The 15,881-nt window shown below is 42.1% G+C and overlaps 1 protein-coding gene across 7 annotated transcripts in view; it reads right to left on the bottom strand.

The window, feature by feature from the left end:
* The window catches only part of micu3a (mitochondrial calcium uptake family, member 3a), a 223,157-nt gene extending 209,828 nt beyond the window's left edge, over nucleotides 1-13,329 (bottom strand). For 4 of the 7 annotated variants that reach the window (XM_072496841.1, XM_072496846.1, XM_072496843.1 and 1 more), the window contains exon 1: nucleotides 13,004-13,328. In XM_072496841.1, the coding sequence (XP_072352942.1) occupies nucleotides 13,004-13,294 (291 nt within the window). In that variant the 5' untranslated portion in view covers nucleotides 13,295-13,328. Of the gene's footprint in view, nucleotides 1-13,003 lie in introns of all 7 variants that reach the window. The other 3 variants (XM_072496847.1, XM_072496848.1, XM_072496845.1) reach the window with 2 other exon arrangements.
* Nucleotides 13,330-15,881: the final 2,552 nt, after the last annotated feature.

Here is a 15,881-nt window from a genome sequence, read left to right as displayed (position 1 = left end):
GTGGTAGAACCACTTTTTTTAATGTATACATAAATCTTTTGGACCTGTAGTCACAAGAGGCCAATTAACACAGAGCCAGCTTCCCCAAACAGCAATGTGATAATGACCAGAGAATCTGTTTTTCTGATGTTGATTGAGGGATAAATATTGGACAGGACCCAACTAAAATCTTTCCCGCTTTTCTTTGAAACAGTCATAGAGTCATAAAGTCAATTATGGCACAGAAGGAAGCCATTTGGCCCATCAAGTCCAAGCATTTTGGTATAAGAGATAGTGAGATGCAATCCAGAGTTAATGGCACAGTTCTAAAGAGTGTACAGGAATGATCTGTGGGTGCATGGGCATCAATCTTTTGAAGGTGGCAGGGTATATTAAGAGATCAATTAGCAAAGCGTATGGGATCTTGTGTTTCATAAATTGAGACATTGGGCTCAAAAGCAGGGAATTTATGCTGCATCTGTATAGAGCTCTGGTTAGGCTCCAACTAGAATACTGCATCCAGATTTGATCATCACACCTTAGAACAGAGGTAAGGATCCTTAAGGGGATGCAGAAGAAATTTACCAAAATAGTTCCAGAGATATGGAATTTTAGTTACAAGGTTAGATTAGGAAAGCAGGAATTGTTCTCCTTGGAGCAAATGAGGTTGAAGTGATAGAAGTGTACAAGATTATGACAGGTTTTGATACAGTAAACAAGGTAAAACTGTACCCAATACCTGATAGGACATGGACTAGGGGACATTACCTGGAACCCGCTGCCCATGAGGGTGGTGGAACTAAAAACTATCAATGATTTCAAAATGATGGGCATTTGAAGGAAATTAACCTAGGGGCCACTGGGATCAAATGAAGGAGTGGGAGTGGGACTGACTAGATAGTTCCAATGAGAGCCAGCATGGATTTGATGGGCCAAATGGCCTCCTTCTGTACCATAATTGACTTTATGACTGTTTCAAAGAGCGGAGGAGATTTTAGTTGGGTCCTGATCAATATTTATCTCTCAATCAACATTAGAAAAGCAAATTATCTGATCATTATCAAATTACTGTTTGGGGAAGCTGGCTCTGTGTTAACTGGCCTCTTGTGACTACAGGTCGAAGTACACACAATCAGCCTACTCTTTTCAAATATCATTCGCCTGTGCCTATTCTAATTTGAGGCTAAGAACTGCAGGTAGAGGTTGGCTCATGCAGTACAGAAGAGTAATGGGGTTATGGCGGTCCTCAAATCATGGATTGAGGTGGCCCTCGGGTCATATCAATTTGCGCCTGAGCACCTTAATAATGCCTCCTACTGGTGGAGTGCTGTAAAGGGAAAGGCCAGAAATTTGCTGTTGACCCAAGGGAGAATGCAGGATTAAGCAGTTGTGACAACTGGGTTGTTTAGGTCTCACCATCAACATCATCCTCCCTCTGTGCTCCCCATTGCTGTGGTAGGTTTAGAGGAAAGGAAAGTAGAAGTTAAAATGGGTGAGCAGAGAAAGGCATGGATGATTGTGGTGAGGAATGCCAGGGCAACAGCATTCATACTTAATCATGGAGTTGGTACTACCTAGATGACACACTGGACAGCTCTTCCTATTCTTCCTGTACACACTTCATCCGCTTAAAGCAATGCTTAAACACCTAAGTCTTCACGGTGTTTGCTCTCTGATAGAACAAATGGCATCCTACGAATAAAAAACATAGTAATTCAATATCCCTTGAAGGAGGTGAATGTCAGGCAAAAAAGCTGTTCAAATTAGGAGACCAGATATTTGCACTGCTAATTTAGCAACAAATCTTCAGAACCACAGAAGTGACTGTGAACATAAAAAATTAGAAGACATCTATGACTAAAGCCACTATGATAAATCCTTTAAACAGCTCTTTATCCATTTAATTAGCACTCCCCTTTTGCTGCCCATATTCCTGACAAATGGGGGTAATCACCTATTTCTGTCTTTGTTCTAATGTTAGTTATTTTTCAAATGATGTGGAGATGCCGGTGTTGGACTGGGTTGGCTACAGTAAGACGTCTTACAACACCAGGTTACAGTCCAACAGGTTTGTTTCAAATTGCTAGCTTTCGGCGCACAGCTCCTTCATCAGGTGAATGAAATGGTGGGTTTTCAAAAGCATGCATCTCTTGATTTTGTTTTAAAATTGAAAATGCAATATTTCTGTTAGCTAGCCATCGTTTTATATTTCTCCCTAAACAAACATGACCAGGAGCAAAGGCCTTCATTTCTTTTGACGAGAATTTGGAATTAGCAGTTACCTTGTTAATTATGAAATGCACCAGCTATTTTGTTGCTAAAAATCTACTGTCAATCCTTTGTGTTGAGGATTAATTTTTCCTGCATTTGATTGGGTGGAAGAAAGATGACAATTTTGGTTGTAAATTCCTAGATGGCTTATAAGCCCCATCTTAGCTTTACAGGCTCTCCCAGTCAGAACATCAGTTGTAGGCCAGTTGAGGTGGTGGTGGATTGTCGGCTTGAGCAGATGCTCTCTTCCTCCATCTCTCTCATTTCTTTCTCTTTCATTTGCTGCTCTTCTCAATTTAAAGGTACCATGCTTTGTGATGAATGGCCATTTTGGCCACGATGGAGCATCACCTACCCACATGTGATGAAAATAGAATCACAGAATAATAGTGAAGAGGCCTTTCGGCCCATCGGGTCTGCACCAGCGCATGAAGAACACCTGACCTGCCCACCTAATCCCATTTGCCAGCACATGGCCCATAACCTTGAATGTTATGATGTGCCAAATGCTAATCCAGATATTTTTTAAAGGATGTGAGGCCCCCTGCCTCTACCACCCTCCCAGGCAGTGCATTCCAGACTGGGTAAAAACGTTTTTCCTCAAATCACCCCTAAACCTCGTGCCCCTCACCTTGAACATGTGCCCCCTCGTAACTGATCATTCAACAAAGGGGAACAGCTGTTCCCTATCCATACCCCTCATAATCTTGTACACCTCGATCAGGTCGCCCCTCAGTCTTCTCTGCTCCAGAGAAAATAACACAAGCCTATCCAAGCTCTCTTCATAACTTAAATGTTCCATCCCAGGCAAAATCATGGTGAATCTCTTCTGCACCCCCTCCAGTGCAATCACATCCTTCTTATAATATGGCGATCAGGATTGCACTCTGCACTCCAACAGTAGCCTCACCAAAATTCTATACAACTCCAACATGACCTCCCTGCTTTTGTAATCTATGCCTTGATTGATAAAGACTAATGTCCATATGCATTTTTCAACCACCATATTAACTGCCCTTCTGCCTTCCAAGATCGATGGACAAACACATCAAGGTCCCTTTGTTCCTCAGAACTTGTGTCAGGCCATTCATCGAACATTTCTTGGTCACATTACTCCTTCCAAAATGCATCACCTCACATGTTTCAGGGTTAAATTCCATCAGCCATTTTTCTGCCCATTTGACAATCCCGTCTATATCTTCCTGTAACCAAAGACAGTCGACCTCACTGTTAAACACCCGGCCAATCTTTGTGTCATCCTCAAACTTACTGGTCCGACCCCCACATAGTAATCTATGTTGTTTATATAAATGACAAACAATAGGGGACTGAGCACAGATCCGTGTGGTATGCCACTGGACACTGGCTTCCAGTCACTAAAGCAGCTGTTTGTCATCACCCTCTGTCTCCTACAGCTAAATGAATTTTGAATCTACCTTATCATCAAGTTACCCTGAATCCCATGTGCATTTGCCTTCTTTATAAGTCTTCCATGTGGGATCTTGTCAAAGGCTTTTCTAAAATCCATGTAAACTACATCAATGGCATTATCCTCATCTACACACCTGGTCACATGCTCAAAAAAGTTAGGGATGGCCTCCCTCTGACAAAGCCATGCTGACTATTCCTGATCAAATCTTGCTTCTCCAAGCGTAGATAGATTCTCTCCTTCAGACTTTTCTCCAACAGTGTCCCTACCATTGACGAAAGACTCACTGGTCTTAGTTCCCTGGCTTATCTCTACAACCTTTCTTAAATAGTGGAACCACATTAGCTGTTTTCCAGTCCTCTGGCATCTCCCCTGAGGCCAGAGAGGAATTAAAAATTTGGGTCAGAGCCCCTGAAATCTGGTCACTCGTATCCTGGGACACAATTCATCCAGACCTGGAGATATGTCCATATGTAAGCCTGCCAACACCTCCAATACCTTGTCACGCCCTATGACAATTTGCTCAAGAACCTTATTCTCTCTCCCCAAGTTCTATATGAAAATGAAAATCACTTTTCACAAGTAGGCTTCAATTAAGTTACTGTGAAAAGCCCCTAGTCGCCGACATTCCGGCGCCTGTTCGGGGAGGCTGGTTCGGGAATTGAACCGTGCTGCTGGCCTGCTTGGTCTGCTTTCAAAGCCAGCGATTTAGCCCAATGTGCTAAACCAGCCCCTATATTTACCCCCTCATTCTCTTGGGTGAAGACCGATATGAAGTATTCGTTCAACATCAGAGTAGACTTTCACTGGAGTCTGAGAGACTGTTTTAAAATGTTCCCTTTTGCCCCCATGTGAATGGACACCTTGGCGTTGCTCTAAGTAGAGAACCTGTTTGAGCAGTCTGGAGACAGGTATTCTGAGCTGCGCCAACGATGTCAACTAATATGTCCAGCTTCTCGGTAAAGCTGTGTCATGGAGGACGCTCATATTTTCTCTTTTGTCCCCTCACTTGATTCACAAGATATGGCAAAATTGTTATTCTAGTGTCTTGATAGGGCATCCATAATTTGTCCAAGCTTCAGCACTGTAGAGGCAGTTAGTGAGAACCACTGCCCGGGAGACTTTAAGTTTAGTGTCAGGTCTGATATCACAAACGAGTACATAATTTACCAACGGTTGAGCTAGTACAAATGTATACTTCACCAACTTCAGTTTTTGGGGATTGATAGCTTTCAAGATATGGGAAACTAAAGACATTTTTAAACACTTTATAATTAATTTCAATTGAAAGCATTGGATTTGATACATTTGGCAGGATTTAGTAGAGGGCTTTGGTTTTCCTGGTGTTCAGCGTAAGCGCCAAGCTCTTGAAGGCTTCAGTGAATATGTCAACTATCTACCACAGTTCTTCTTCAGAATGAGCACCATCCTACCATAGTGCTAATATAGAAGTTGTGGTTTTAAGTCAGTTGAGACTGAAGAGTTTATCATCAGTTATGATCTTGGGTGAAACCAGTAATTTTTAAGAAATCTGAAATCTCAAGTTATTTACAGAAAGAATGAAGCACAAGATTCCACGGTTTAAAGCAAAATAATTTTTATTATAGTCAAACAAAGCAAACATTAAATAATAATAATCTTTATTAGTGTTACAAGTAGGCTTACATTAACACTGCAATGAAGTTACTGTAAAAAGCCCCTAGTCGCCACATTCCGGCGCCTGTTCGGGTACACAGAGGGAGAATTCAGAATGTCCAAATGACCTAACAGCACGTCTTTGGGACTTGTGGGAGGAAACTGGAGCACCCAGAGGAAACCCACGCAGACACGGGGAGAACGTGCAGACTCCGCACAAACAGTGACCCAAACTGGGAATTGAACCGGTGATCCTGAAGCTGTGAAGCAACAGTGCTAACCACTGTGCCGCCCGATAACCTATACTCTAAAACCCAGGATAAACATAAGTTCAAAGAATTTCAAGGAATCCCTTCAGTGCAGAAGGAGGTCATTCAGCCCATCGAGTCTGCACAAACCCTTCGAAAGAGCATCCTTCTTAAGAACACACCTCAACCCTATCCCCGTAACCCACCTAACCTTTTGGACACTTTGGGGCAATTTAGCATGGCCAATCCACCTAACCTGCACATCTTTGGACTGTGGGAGGAAACTGGAACACCCGGAGAAAACCCACGCAGACACGGGGATAAAGTGCAAACACCACACAGTCACCAGAGTCTGGAATTGAACCTGGGACCCTGGAGCTGTGAGGCAACGGTGTTAACCACTGTGCTACCCCACATTTGGCACCATCCTCTTCATTGCTGGAGGACGTGCTGTCAATGATGGGGCTGGGGGTGGGGTTGCTTCAGCGATTTACGGTAGGATCATGGAGGAGGATTAGGTGTCCATGCACCGGGTCCTGCATGTCAACAAGGTGTCAAATGTATTGAAGTGTTCTCTGTCTACCGTTTGTTCTTCAAATCATGGGTTTTTCATTGAACTTTAGCTTTGGCTGTCTGATAGGCGAGCTTCCTCACTGTGGAGTTTGGATTGCATTGCCAGGTTTTGAATGCTGTCTGTTTTCAATCAACGAAGTTGCATATTTCTGCATCAGTCTTGGTGTCTTTTGGTGGCATGTCCAAGGATTTCTTAACATGTATGAGTGATAATGGATTTTAATGGCTGCCAACCATCTTGGGTGTTAGTTAATGGTGTGACCATCCATTCCTGTGATTTCCAATTTATTTGTTCTTGAAATCCCTTGAGATTGGTGTTGTTTGACAGGCCCCGAAAACTTTGAACTTCATCCGTACCTGTCGCAACTGTGGGCTCATTTTGAGATCGCCTCAAATACCAATATTAAGCAAATAAGCCGATAGTCTGTCCAGCATCTGTCGGTCCCAGTCACAGTACATATAATATGCACATCTTTTTGATCCCTAGTCCTACTCTCACATATCTATTAGCTGCTAGTCCTCAATCTTGGATGTTGCCAGGATGTCAACATGGTTTTTCTGGTACAAAAAGATGTTAGTGAACACAAAATCATGTCCAATGTATCTGGAAGCTTCTAGTCATAACCCAACACAAAGACGACAGTTATCAATTAATTGCTCCATTCTTAATCGAGGCAGATAGGTGTTCGCTGTTTATTATTATGCATGAACAGCCCAGATTATCTCTGTTCACCCCATTAGAGGAAGGAGCTAGAAAGGATATCCTAACAATAGCCTGTCTCATTCCAAACCCAGCTTGGAAAACTGCATCCAGCAGTGCAACTTTTAGAAGACTGGATAGATGCTAATCATGTTACATACACAGTTACAGTATCCAGTTCATACAATGTACAACAACTGTTATGCCCTTCTGAATCACACAACTAGATATTGGACAGTGAAAGATAAACTTCTGATTCTAAGGTATATAGGATCCATAAACATTCTGTTGATTTTGAATGTATCTAGTATAGCACTGGATTTTGTAGCACCCATCTTAAATAATGCGTACAGTTTGGTTCATTCAATAATATCACTGCCTTTACCAAGTACAGAATTAAGCCAATCAGATGAATCCAGCTATTATGGGTTTAAATTATGAACAAGACCAAGGCAAAAGATTTACTTTGGAAAGTAACATGGTTCAAACTTGAATTATAAAAAGAGGACTGCTAAATTTCACCCAGGCAATTTATTTACTGAACAGAAAGTTCAAATAATTGAGGGACTAGCTAAAACTTAGGATATTAGAAATAAGATGGATCACGAAAATGTTTACACAAAAGTCAATAAAGTTGTGGAATAAAGGGAAGGCCATGAATATGAACAGTATAGCTTTAAAAGGCAACTGGTGGGTTTCTGGAATAAAGGATATTGAGGGATATGATGAGAAGACAGAAGAAATATAGCTTTGCTGCACAAATTGGCATTTCCTGTTCCCAAACTTTATATTTTGCTGCATCTAGAAATGAGCATGTTTCCTGATCTATTAATCACAAAGAAACACTGCTAAATACACAGACCTGTGGTTTGGATTACCTTGTTAGTCTGACAAATAGATGCTGTGTATGGCAAACAGTTAATAAAAGTCAGATTCAAAATTACTCACATGATTAGTTTCTTATTCATATGCTTCAAATAATAATATGAATATTAAACAGTTATGCATTTTTATTTTACACTGTTCTAAATAACAAGCTACTTATTCAAGTAATGAATCACTTATATGCCTGACACTGATCCTTAGGGAAATAAATGCAATCTGTCAAAACAAGATCTATAGTAGGTGTTTATAAAGCCATAAACTATCTCTCCTCTACAGTATTACAGAATAGAGCGTAATTGATATACCTTTCCCTTCTCCCTATGCTGCCTAGGAGCCTCCACCAAAGTCTCCAACATTGAGCTTAGTATCAGAGACTTGGGCTAGACAAGCAATTGGGCTGCTGAAGACCTCAGGTGTTTTAAAATAAAAGTTAATCTCAACTATGTTGCGACACCACAGTCAAGTGTATACTTAACTGGAAATGTTGCAGTTTAATCTCTGGTGTAACTCAAAGATTAACCAGTGTAAGTGAATTGAGCACCTCAACCAACCCCTTCGCGTACACACACACACACACACACACCCTCCCCGATTTGATACCTTGACATGGCAGCTACTGTCATAAAAAGGGTATATTGTCCTCTCTTCATTCATCTTCTTCCACATTTGCCAGTCTTGCCCTGGAGAGTCTGCTCTGGCCCATTTCTTCTGCAACCAGGATCAGAGGTCCAGGCTGAAAATGCACAATATAGTTGGGGCACAGAAAACTTTGTAGGGACCCCAGGGCAGTTCTGATGAAGAGTCATCGAGCTGAAATGTTAACCTGGTTTCTCTCAATTGAAGCTGAGCATTTTCTGTTTGTATTTCAGACTTCCAGCTTCTGCTGTATTTTGCTTGTGTTTATGCAAGGACCCTTCCTCTTGATTCCCTTAGTTTGTCTTTATCATTTTGGGTCTATGGATTGCTAATTGAGACATACCTTTAAGTTGAGCAGAGGAAGTAAGGAACTCAAAAGTTGAAAAATAGTGCACTGTGTTATGAAGTTTTGTATTTTGGACAGAAGAGACCAGACTTTATGACACCCAGCAGATTGGAGAGATTAGTTTTTATTGGTTGGCTGGTGGCCAATGGATTGGCAAGGGACAATATCCTTCCCAGCAGCAGACAGTGACTGGGTCCTGCCGTGTTTAGTTTTTCCAGAGAGAACCTGGCAGAAGTCACTGGACCAGTCAAAGTGGAAGCAGCTCTCTCTCTGTGCTCTGCTGCCCAATGCCTATTGCTGACGGCTGAAGACTCCAGACTCTGAAATAAGTTGTCTCCCTCTCTCGAATGCTGACTGCCTAATATTTCTGAATCTACAAATAAATTTATTACAAGCTGAAAGAAGAGATAACATCCATCTGAAAGCCTAGACTGATGAAATAAGCTAACTGGAAGACGTGCATCTGAAATAATTATTGTCATCGATATTTTACACCCCTCTTTCCCCTCTTTGTTTGTCTGTGTGTGTATGTATATATAGAGGGTGAGGTGAGATATGTGGAGGGGTGGGGGGAAGAGTTAGAAATTAGATAGTAGTTAACCAGTTGTATCTGTTGCCTATTTAATTATAGTTACTGTGAAAGAAAAGTTAATTGTGTTTAAATTTCCAAACCTGGTGACTGTAGCAATTGGGCTGCTGAAGACCTCAGGTGTTTTAAAATAAAAGTTAATCTCAACTATGTTGCGACACCACAGTCAAGTGGTGCTAGAATTGACTGCACACTAGCCCAGAGTGTCATAACATATTACAATTGTTTAGCATTCTGCCTCATAGAATCATAGAATTTACAGCGCAGAAGGAGGCCATTTGGCCGATCGAGTCTGCACCGGCCCTTGGAAAGAGCACCCTACCTAAACCCATACCTCCACCCTATCCCCGTAACCCCACCAACCTTTTTTGGACACTAACGGCAATTTTAGCATAGCCAATGCACCTAACCTGCACATCTTTGGACTGTGGGAGGAAACCGGAGCACCCGGAGGAAACCCACACAAACACAGGGAGAACGTGCAGACTCCGCACAGACAGTGACCCAAGCCGGGAATCGAACTTGGGATCCTGTATCTGTGAAGCAACTGTGCTAAGCACTATGCTACCGTGCTGCCTCAAATGTTAATTAGATATCACCATTCCGTGTTGTCTCTAGATAGCACTAACAGGATATCCCCACTATTCAGCAAGCAGCTACTGGATAGTATCAGACCCTGGTCCCTGTACTTCGAATCAAAGACTGGTTATAGCACAGAACAAACCGTTCAGCCCATTAAGTCAGTGCAGGTTCTCTGCAAGAGCAATTTAGCTAGTTCCACCTTATGCTTCCCCTGTACCCTGGAATATTTTCAATCAGTTGGTTATCCAATTCCATTTCGACAAACACAATTGAATATTCCTCCACCACCCTATCAGACAGTGCATTCCAGATCGTAAACACTCACTAAATTAAAAGCTTTTCCTCATGTCATTTTTGGTTGTTTTGCCAATCACTTTACATCTGTTTCCTCTGATTTTTGACCCTTTTGCAAAGGAGAACAGCTTCTTTCTGTCTAGGTCCCTCAATTTTCAGCACCTATATCAAATCTCTCAATCTTAAGGAGGACAATACGAACTTCTCCCTTTTATCCATTTAACTGAAGCCATTCTCTAAAGCCTTCACAACCTTCCTAAAGTGTAGTGCTCAGAACTGGTCACAATCCTCCAGTTGAGGCCTAACCAATATTTTATAACGCTCCATCATAACAAACGTTCTTGCTTTTGTACACAATGCATGGGATTTTCCACGCAATTCGCCAGAAGGCGGTGGTGGCCCACCATTGGCCAATGACAGGATCTTCTGGTCTCACAGTTGTCAACGGGGTTTCCCGTTGAATGAACCCCTTGCAGCCGGAAAACCTGTGGCAGGGGTCCGCCATTGGCAGGACCGGAAGATCCCACTGGCATGGACCGCCGGAAAATTCTGATCATTGTCTTTATTTATAAAGCTCAGATTCCATATGTCTAATTAACCACTTTGTTAATTTGTCATGCCAGCTTCAACTATTTGTTCACAGTTACCCCTCGGTTTCTCTGTGCCCTTTTGGAATTGTGCCCTTTATTTTTTATTGCCTCTCCTTGTTCTATCAAAATGTATCACTTTGCAGTTCTATGACTAGATGGAGTTTCAATTCCCCTACTTATCACTATTCATCCTCAAATTTTCAAAATTTAGGTTAAATAAAACTTTGCTTCCCTGTCCAGACTTTAGAAGTAGGTTTAAAGATTTAAGCAGTTCACTTTAATTTTAAATAATTTTCTCACTTAATTACTTCCAACTCACTAGCGACCAGTTTTGAATGCCACCTAACCCAATTTCCCATCTGAAATATTCAGAATTCTCCTAATCCATCTCTTTGAGTTTATCCTGATCTCACACCCTTCATGAACTTATCTATGCAATGTACGTTGACACTTCTGTCTGAGGGAGTGCTGAATTATTGGAGGCACAATTTTTTGGGATAACTATTTAAACTGAATTTTGTCTGCCTCTTCAGGTGGACAAGCGAATTCACTGCACTATTTGGAGAGCAAAGAAATTGTGCTGGTGACCTGACCAATATTTATAACCTCAACCAACACATGTTAGCTGATTATCTATCTCATTGTTGTTTGCAGGATCATGTACAAATACATTTCCACATGTTTACAACAACTTCAAAGGTAATCAATTAGCTGCACTTTGGAATTAAGATATGAAAGTCACAGTATAAATGCCAGATTTAAAAAAAATAATCTTTCTGTCATGTGAGGGTACCTTTAAGACATGGATGTTTAAGCAATGTACCTTTACGAAAACAGTGATGTCAGAGAGTGGGTGGAGCTGAGGTCAGGTCAGCCATTTTGCAGTTTAGTTTTGCAGTTTGGTTTTGAAGTTTCAGTTTGGAAAAGTGCCTGGCTGGTTTTGCTGAGAGCAGTTTAAAAGTGCCTGGCTGTTTTGCTGTGAGCAGTTTAAAATTAGAAAGCCAGTTTGAGACAGCAGCTCGAGAAGTTCTGGTTTGCTGTGATCTGCTTGAAGGGAGAAAGCCAGGTTTGAGAAAGCAGCTTGGGTGTGTCTGTGTGTTTCCAAAGAGCTGCAGGAAGAAAGCAAGGTGCTGGAGCTGAAGTCAACCAAGCTAATATATCTCTGCCATAAAACAGAAAATATATATAGCCTTTAACCTGATGTGATACTGTATAAAGGTGTTAAGTCTCTTGGAAGTTTGAAGGAACAGTTTAAGGAGTTATTTACTGTTGCAATATTTTCTGAGTTATCTTTGAAGTAAGGGGTGAAGAGATCCAATGTTTATTTAAGATGTTAAGTTGAGTTCATGGAATAAACAGTGTTGTGTGTTTAAAAACCCACGTGTCCATAATTGTAATCCCACACCTAGGGAAAAAACCGTGTGCTAGGAAAAGCAACAAATCCATTAAAGGGAGAGGTTGGTTGAACCCCATGATACATTTTGGGGTTCTGAAAACACCTCACCCATAACACTTCCCATGCTTCCCTCTTGACTATATCCATTAATCTTCATGTTGTTGAATCAATTCCTGATTTACTATAAATTAACCTCTATCTAGCCCATTTTCATCTCCTCCTCTCCCTACTGTCTCCTGGCACTTAAAAGCCCCAGCCTTTTGGTCTATCCAATTATGCTCATTGGTCTCTCCCCAAATCCAGTGTATAATTTATTTTTCTCATTTGATCTTCTTCAATTCTCACCTTCTCACTCCACGCCAACTATAACCTGTACAATTTTACTACTTTAATGAGGCTGTTCCTGCTCGAGACGCAGATTTTACTCAATCGTACATTTTTAAAACAATATTTAATATCAGATTAAACGAATCATCGGATGGGCAAGGAAAAAACAATCCAGACAAACGTATATTCATTGTTATCATCATTTCCTCGATTTTGAGGCAACCCAGGCACGCACAGATACACCTTGGTACCAGTAGGGATGCTGCTGAACACCATCTGGGACAGTTACATTAAGGAGTGACAGGGACTGTTGCTGAAACCAAAGAGGCGGGTTCTGCAGCATCACAACAAGCGGATCTACATTTATGTAAAGGACATGAATTCTGAATACAACAAATATTAGTAAATATAGCAGTTACATTGCGGCAGCTTTGATGATGAGACGGGCAGCATCCGTTGCCAACACCAAGATGCTCACCAGCAGCATGAGCCCCCCCTCCAGCGAAGCCCCGCAAACACCTACCTTGGCCTTTCCCGTGGCTTTTACAATCGGGAGCGGAGCAGACACGTTCCCGAAGAGGAGCCCGAGTCGCCTCTCCCGGCTCCTCCCGCTCTCCCACTCCACATAATAATAACACGAAGCCGCCGCTCCTCCCACGCCACACACAGCCGCCAGCCAGAGGCCGCCCCCCGGCACCGGCCGGGATGCGAACACGCCAGCCCGTCCCAGGCAGCGAGAGCTGCTGAAAGCGGCCGCCTGCCCGTAGCTGCGGCTGAGATGCTGGAGCTTCAAGAATCTCCGCAGAGCGGCCATTGCTGCCCGTTAGTGAAGTGGCTCGAGCGAGAGCTCTCGCGAGAGCGGAGGCAGCACGAACCCCGGGGAGGGGGGGGAGGGGGTTGGCCCTGGAGATTGCGGGGAGGGGGGTTCCATGTCAACTCATTGATTTTGGGGTGGTGGGGTGGTGATGTGAGTGTCAATCTCATGACTAGGGGGCGGGGGTGTCATCCCTGAAGATTGAAGGGCGGGGGGAAGGGGCGTCAGTGTCAGCCCTATGTTTGGGGAGTAGGTGGGAGTTGAGTTCTCTGAAGAGGAAGGGGTGGAGGGAGTGTGAGTGCCAGACCTGAAGATTGGGTGTGTGTTTCATTGTCAGCCCTGTGATTGGAGAGTGAGTGGGTGGGAGTTGAGTATCAACCCTGAAGATTTGGTTTTGCGGGGGGGTTGAGTGTCTGCCCTGAAGATGGGTGGGAGTTGAGTGGCAGTCCCGAAGATTGAGTGGGGACGGTGTCAGTGTCAGCCCTGTGACTTGGGGTGGGTGGGAGGGAGTTGAGTGTCTGCCCTATGATTGGGGAATGGGTGGGTGGGAGTTGAGTGTCCTGTGATTGGGGAGTAGGTGGGTGGGAGTTGAGTGTTTGCCCTGTGATTGGGGAATGGGTGGGTGGGAGTTGAGTGTTTGCCCTGTGATTGGGGTGTGGATGGGAGGGAGTTGAGTGTTTGCCCTGTGATTGGGCTTTGGGTGAGTGGGTGGGAGATGAGTGTCATCTCTGAAGATTGGGGAGTGGGTGGTTGGAAGTTGAATATCAGTCCTGTGACTGGGGGAGGGAGTGTCAGTCCTGTGATGGGGGTCTTGACAGGCCTGTGATGGGGGATTGGGGTTGGGCTATCCTGTGCTTAAAGGGAGTGGTCTGACTTCTGCTGAGAATGGGATGATGCTGTCCTATGCTTAGAGAGGAGAAGGAGTCTGTCTGTGATTTGCATTGAGGGGTTGATCTGTCCTATGCTTAGAAAGGGGTCACTGTTCTGTACCGAGAGGAAGGACTGCCTTTTGTTATTCCCTGTATGAATGTGCAAGGATAAAGTTGGGATTTGGGCATGGCTGTCAGATCATTGAACCAACTCACTGGGGACGTTGGCATCCTGCAATAATGAATCAATCCCAATCAGAAGTCATCAGCAACCCAAATGCATTTATATACATGCTTCAACAAATCTCTCCAATTTTTCAGTAATTTCCAACTCAAAAAATAGTCTCTCCAGTTTGAAGTTGAGTTAAATGGTTTGACTTTGAATACTGACCCATAAACAGAACACCACACAATTGGACAGCTTAATTCATTTTGGTTTTAAAATATTTCACACTAACAGGGAAATAAAAGTGGGTATCATTAATAGGTTTTCAATCTTACTATTTGTTGTGAAAATTAAATTTACTCTTAACATTTGCTCTGACATCCAAACAGGTCACTGTGCTAGAATAATTCAAAATAGTTCACACTTTTAATTGTAGCTTACTTTAAATGAATATTCCTCATATAACACTGAAAAATGCTGGAATTATTTTGAGCATTTTCTGTTTATTTTAGATTTAACCTTTGGCAGTTTGGCCTCATGTATACTGTATTTGCATAATCCTACATTATTGGTTATTTTGAAAAAGGTTTCTACATAACAAGTAAATGAGGGATCATCCGATTGCTGCAGTGTTAGATTTGCCAAAGTGATTGCATCAGATCCTGAGAATGAGTTACTCCCTGAAACACAAATATTGTCTGGATCTCTGATCTTTTTTTGTTGTTTATAATGCATTTTGGAAGTATGTAATTCTAAAAGTGCACAAAAGAAGTGCATGTGATTCTTAAAGTCCCAGAATAGTGCCGCCTGTTTGGAACAACCAGCTAGAACAGGCCAGCTGCAAAAAGTCAATTGCAGTACTGCTCTGTTAGCAATAGGGCTAGGTTTCTATGGCACATGATTTATACGAGACAAGACAAGATGTTTACACACAGACAAAATATAATACCCTTTACGCTGTTTATACATGGGAATCTAATTTATTTGGTTTTTGAATTGCTCGTGATGTTGTCTCATGCTGAAGTTACCACTGTGATGAGAGAGACCTTACTGTAATGCAAATAATGGATTTTCAGTGAAATTGTCACGGATTGCAAATTTTGTTTGGTTGCAATTTTGGTGACACAAGCATTTTACACAAAAGATATGAAACAAAAAGAAACACTGGAAATTAATGGAAGAAATAAGCCAAAAGGTAAAATTGGACGAACGAGATGGTGAATGAAGCTGTTGGAAGGGGAATCAACAAATTTGAAAATTAAAGCAAAATCAAAATCCTATAATGGGGAATAATAAGCTTCTTTTCAAATCTATTCTATTCAAATCAAAGCCTGGTTGAGGAGTTAAGGTGAAAATAACCCAACAGTTGAAACTGTTAAAAGAGAGATTTTGAATCTCAAAGGAAAGGTTTAGTTGATTAGGTTCCCACAATGATAAGAAATTAAAAGAAAATAAATATGATGTTACTTAAATGATTTATAAAGATTTAGCTTAGCTCTTGAAATGCAATATTTTGTATTATTATTTTGACCATTCAAGGAGTTAAGTGAAA

The sequence above is a fragment of the Scyliorhinus torazame genome, chromosome 3 (assembly GCF_047496885.1).
Source record: "Scyliorhinus torazame isolate Kashiwa2021f chromosome 3, sScyTor2.1, whole genome shotgun sequence".
NCBI classification, from domain to species: Eukaryota; Metazoa; Chordata; class Chondrichthyes; order Carcharhiniformes; family Scyliorhinidae; genus Scyliorhinus; species Scyliorhinus torazame.
This window is presented reverse-complemented; position numbering and strand designations above follow the sequence as displayed.